The 5,835-nt window shown below is 34.6% G+C and overlaps 1 protein-coding gene across 2 annotated transcripts; it reads right to left on the bottom strand.

Moving 5' to 3' along the window:
* Window positions 1-3,588: 3,588 nt before the first annotated feature.
* On the bottom strand, window positions 3,589-5,394 carry LOC119643265 (guanine nucleotide-binding protein subunit beta-like protein 1). Of its 2 annotated transcripts, XM_038042612.1 has the most exons (3): window positions 5,206-5,394; window positions 4,623-5,034; window positions 3,589-4,569 (listed from the first exon to the last, which is right to left on the bottom strand). In XM_038042612.1, exons 1-3 carry the CDS (start codon window positions 5,254-5,256, stop codon window positions 4,250-4,252), a joined length of 783 nt encoding a protein of 260 aa, XP_037898540.1. In that variant the 5' UTR covers window positions 5,257-5,394; the 3' UTR covers window positions 3,589-4,249. The 2 variants fall into 2 exon arrangements, with proteins under 2 accessions (XP_037898540.1, XP_037898539.1); XM_038042611.1 differs by having other exon boundaries at window positions 4,623-5,256.
* Between the last annotated feature and the right edge of the window lie 441 nt (window positions 5,395-5,835).

Consider the following 5,835-nt stretch of genomic DNA (forward strand, 5'->3'; position numbering starts at 1 on the left):
ACAGGAGAGGTGTCGTGTTCCACCAGGACAACGCTAGGCCACACACATCTACAGTGACTCGCCAGAAACTTCGGGAGCTTGGTTGGGAAGTTTTAATGCATCCGCTGTATACAGTCCGGACTTGGCACCAAGCAATTTATCATCTTTTTCTTGCATTGCAAAATTTCTTTAACGATAAAAAATTGGAATCTCGGGAGGATTGTGAAAATCGACTACTAGAGTTTTTTGCAAATAGAGACCAGGACTTCTATGAGAGAGGCATTTTGAAGTTACCTTTAAAATGGCAACAAATCATACAACAAAACGGTGCATATTTGACCCAAATCGGACAATCCGAAGCATGTTAAATAAAGTCCTGAAGTTCATATAAAAATAATGGATTTCTTTTTCCCCAAACTAATATATTATCGTACCATAAATACTAGCAGAAACAATAAGATATGCAATCGTGTTATATTGCAAAGACATTCATCAAAGATTTCATTTTCGAAACTAATATTAAATAGTTATGTTCCTTGATTGCAACAAAAATTTGCACTATGTGCCAAATTGTGAGAGAAAGTGTTAAATTAAAAAAAAATTCAACTAATTAAAAAAAATTTTTTTTTCAATTACCAATAAGTATTAAAATAACCAATCAGACAATAAGATCAAAAATTTAAGAAAAAAATAATAAAATAATTCAATCTGTACAAACATTTTTAAGACTGTGAATTTATTGAAAGAAAAACACTGTTACTTGTGGTGTAGGAGGAGGTGTAGGAGATAGAGCGGTGAGTATATTTGATTCGAATAATCTAAATAGGAGAGTCACTAACGGGCATCAAAAATCCGCATGATATCTTTAGGAAATCACTTACAGTAGTTGAATTCTTTGTTGTCTATATTACAATTGAAATTGAATAAAATATTCAAAACTGAATAAATTATCTAAAATATTCTACAATTAAAGTGAATTGTTATCTACAGCTTGCAAACATATATAGGCACTTAAAGCAACTTCAATGTCCAATACCACAGTAAGAAAAACCGCTGATAATGCAAATTGTTCACGCTAACTGAATATTGACTTCAATTTCTTCTAATAACAGAATATTTACTTTTTAACCGAAAATTCACTTCAATTTCTCACACTTCAAGAGAATCGAAGAGTTGCAGAATTAATGAAAACGACTCTGTGCTCTCTCCATTCTTCACACATGGTAATTTTTGTTTGCTACGACTTGGCAATTAGAACCCAACGTCAGTAGGAAAAATATTTCATGTCCTGGTGGTCCTTGTTTACATGCCGGCAATTTTATATCAATTTAGCCTTAATAGCGATAATCGAAGAATGTCGAGTATACCTCCGTTGGGAGAAGTGTTAAGAAATGCTCTTCTGCTGAAGAAAAAGAATCGGCTGCTCTTTACCTTTTTTGATTAACCTCTTTTGATTAACAATAATCAATTCAGTATACAATTTTTAACTCTAATATATAGGGAATATAGGACAGCTAAAAAGCCCTCACTCAAGACGTTCTCAACAACCCAAAAAAAGAAAAGCTTGAGGATGAGGACTTCTATTATAAAGAAGGGAAGAAGACTGGAATTCGTTGCGATATTCTATGCAGAGAGAAATCTTTAGCATGTTTTTTGCCAGCCGCACAAGACGGGGCAACTGCAGGCTATCTCCACATGTTTCCGTTAACATGACTTATTTTGTAAAAAACACGTATCTTTTTGGCTTAGTCTGCTCGCGCTCCATATCACGAAAAAAAAATTAAAAAGCGGAAACAGATAGCCAGCGACGACAAGCGCGCATGATCATTGGGATGTTTCTACATCTGCATATCGTATACCGATCACGACATCTCCCGCCAATGGAGAATGTCTAAGTCGGTTTTTTTATTTTTTAAATTAAAACTTTAATTTTTTTCATTCTTAGGCAGCGGAAGCGGCAGCAACGATATAGAAGAGGCAAATGAACTTTCACAAATTAAACTTAAGTGGTTTAATCAATATACTTCATTTATATATATTTTCCTTTACAGCACATCAAGATTAATTTTAATCCAAGTGTGCTGAACTGAAAGGATCCATTTTACTATGCTCATTTTTTGACGCAAACATTAATTAATTATCATTGTACACCGAAGTGAGAGAGTTACCGTAGCGGGCATTTTTGTAACGCATAAAAATATTTCGTAAGATGTTTCTGGACGGCTTGAATACCGGAATCAATTCAGTCAATTTGCTTGTTTGTTGAGCGCTTGTCTGCTGAGATCACCATTAACAACGCTTGCTTTTACTTTTTTTTGTTATAGCTCTTGTCCTATTGAATTCAAAATTCAGTGAAATGGGGTCAATCACCCTTTAAGGTAGAGCTTCTGGCTTAGACACTTAAATTAAGTATCAAATTTGATCTTAAATAATTGATCTAAATTAATATGCCTTTTAGTTCTTACGATAGCTTAAGAAATGCTTTAAGATATCTCCTCGAACATTTATGTAAAGAAACAGGTACCTCATTGCATTTAAACGACCTTTTAGACACGTCTTCATTGGAGTTACCTCTGAATGAGGTTTTAGAGTGAAATCCTATTTTGGTAGCTCGTTGTCAACGTCTAAGAAAAGAGAAATTAAATCAGGCGTACGCTAAAATGACCAAAAATGTAGATTTCACTTGTAAGCATTATCCCTAAGATTTTTAGGAATATATCGAAGAATTAACAGGAAATATTCAAAAAAATGCGAAAATCGAACGCTAAGTCTCTAAAAATTTACTAAAACTAGTCAGGAGATGTTCAAGGGAAGATAAATGCTCTTTTTTCTCACACAATTATATATATAATATTATATATTATATAAAATCATTTGTACGAATATATCGAAGAATTAACAGGAAATATTCAAAAATATGCGAAAATCGAACGTCAGGTCTCTAAAAATTTACTTAAACTAGTCAGGAGACGTTCAAGGGGAGGTAAATGCCCTTTTTTCATACAATTATATATATAAGATTATATATTATATAAAACCACTTGAACGAATATTATGGCCTGTCTTCTTATTTGGGATCTTCAAAGATTTCACACCTTCCTCGATCAACTTGAACGCCACAGTTCAAAGGTAAAGTGTTATGACATTTTTTGTCTTCACCACAAGAAAGAGAAGCGTTTTCCCAGATTGTCGTAAAGTTTCTTGGTGGCATTGTCAACTATTCTTTCATGATTCTTTCTTTCACATCATTTCAATATACTCAGCAGTTTTTAATTTTCCTTCGAATCATCAACAATTGATTGTTAGACATAAGTTGTTTATACAGACAGGCAATGGTTTTATATACTTTGGATGAACTCTCTTTAGAACAGTTCCTACATGATCCTCCGGTTTGGAAACTAGTTCAACTCAGACGACTATTGTAAATATTGTAGTTTTATAAAAAACTACGAGCTACAAAAATTCCTGAATCTCACGGTAATAACGTTTCTTAAAATACAATTTGGAATTAATGCTATAGATAATTGAGAAACTCCTATTTGCAGACCATAAAAAGTAACTGTGGGCAAGTAGTCTAGACTTAGGTAACGCACATTTGGTGCGGCGATCCTTATATATGATAAACTTTTGTTCTCCTACGCTTCTAATTTTACAAATTGTGTGCTTAAAGCTTGTAGCTGTACAATTCACACAAATAATGGTGATCCTATCTTGTTTGCATCTCTTCCTGTACAGATCTTTCGGTCTGTACGTCTAATCTTAATTTTCTGAGTACCTAGAGAGCCCTTAACGATATCTTCGGTAGTTGTCATTGTTTAATTAAAATCAGTCTTCATTTGCAACCTATTGCCCGCAACCACTCGCATACACTTGTTCCAAAGTACATTAAATTCTCTTTGCTTAATAATCCTATATATAGCATTTCAAATACCATCCAAATCAATGACTCTTTTGGTTGTTTCTTTGATAAATCCTGAAAGTCTTTCACTAATGCTCTGAGGGGAAAGGCTTCTAAAAAATCATTCCCCCTTTTAATCTTTGGTGGAACACCCATGCAATTGAGTCGCCGCCAAACTTAAACTCGCCATAAATAAATGTAAAAGATCTCCTTGTAAATATAAATTTCAAATTTTTGGCCGACGTTAAAAAGGGATACACATATACTCTCAGGCAGGAAAAACGTAAGAGCTGGAAACAATTTTGTGAAAGGGTCGATAGCGATAATAAGGAATAACTAAACCAATTCAAAAATATTTAAAAGATTAGTTCTTTAATTGTATAAATCCCACAAAGATATTACACTGTCCATTCCCGCGACGGCCATGATTGGAGATTTCCATATAGTGACCTTATCTGTTGAATATGAAATATCCATGATTGCACCGGTTTTATGCTCAGTTAGCACCGCTAATGGCCTTAAGCTTTTCCAGGAGAATATGCGTATACGTCCATCCAAGCCACCGGTACTAAGAATTTTTAAGTCAGAACGAATGCGTATGCAATTAATGCCTGGATTTTTGACAGACATATCACCACATGGTTGCAGTTTCATCATTTCACGTTGATAAGAGAACACTGTGAGATTTTCAGCTGAAAAATGCAAGTGGTCAGTTTCTGATAATACGTAATCATCTAGAACTCACAGGAGCCACCGATTATACCACGGTTGGTACAAGGATCGTAATCAAGGGCCATCGAGTTTTCTCGCATAGCATGTACATCTACAGCTTCACCCAAATCGATATCCCACGTTATGAAGTGACCACTTTCGTAGCCGGCTAAAACGTAATATTTGGCAGCAAATTTGAAGGCTTTTAAACAAACAACCATTCCCAATTTAGGCGATTGCGTATCCTTAGTCGGCACTAGTGTTTGTGAAAAGCCATTCGGGTCATTGAGATGAAATATACCTATTGAATCCTCTCCAGACGGATAAAAAAGCAAATTATCAAGTAAGACTGATCGACAAAATCCTATATGTTGAGTATTAAGTGTGCGATGGCGAGTATAACCTGCATTTTCCATGCACCAGAATGCTACAGTGCCATATTTCTCCTGCGAGATTAGTAAATCGTGGGTATGATGTAAACTTATAATTGGTTCTGAGCCAACACTAAACCTTAAGCTGGATCGGTTAGTTTGCAGATCCCATAATAAAATATTTCCTTTTAATGTACCAGCTAACAAACGGTCATTTTGATGGAAACACAGTGAGTTGGGACTAACCTTATCGGGACAACGAAGTACGTAAACAGGATCTGGGGGCAGAACAGCCATTTTAACTTTCCATCTAATTTTTTCTTTTTAATGATTAGGTAAATATTAAAAACTAGTAAGTGTTCGCGATTTATAAGAACTTTGATATTCCGAGCAGGGTTATCATAGCTTTCAATTTGCATATACTTTGGGATTAGAGAGATGAATATCTTGGTGAGGAGAATTAGGACACTGAAACAATAGTAGACGACGCAATCGATATGCATTATATATCATATTATATATACCGATATGCATTCTATATTAAACATACTGCCCAGACGTGGGAGTATAAGTGAACTCCACCATGTTTTTATCCGTCAAATCAATGAATTTTCGCTTCTGTTCGCACGAATTAACTAAGCAAGTAATTCAAAAAATAAAACCCACCCTTGTTTGTGTTAACGTATCATTTTTTAACAAGAAGTGTGCAAATCTATGTATATACCTAAACAAATAGCATTTTTTTTTAATATTTTTTGTATATGCCTAAAACTGGATGATTTGCTAATTTGCCGAAAGGCTCGTAAAAATGAAATAATTTTTCGGGATGCGCGGCTTTATTGGTGTGCATACGTTCAATTTTGAATCCCGGACCCA

Source organism: Glossina fuscipes, unplaced genomic scaffold (genome assembly GCF_014805625.2).
Source record: "Glossina fuscipes isolate IAEA_lab_2018 unplaced genomic scaffold, Yale_Gfus_2 59697, whole genome shotgun sequence".
NCBI lineage: Eukaryota > Metazoa > Arthropoda > Insecta > Diptera > Glossinidae > Glossina > Glossina fuscipes.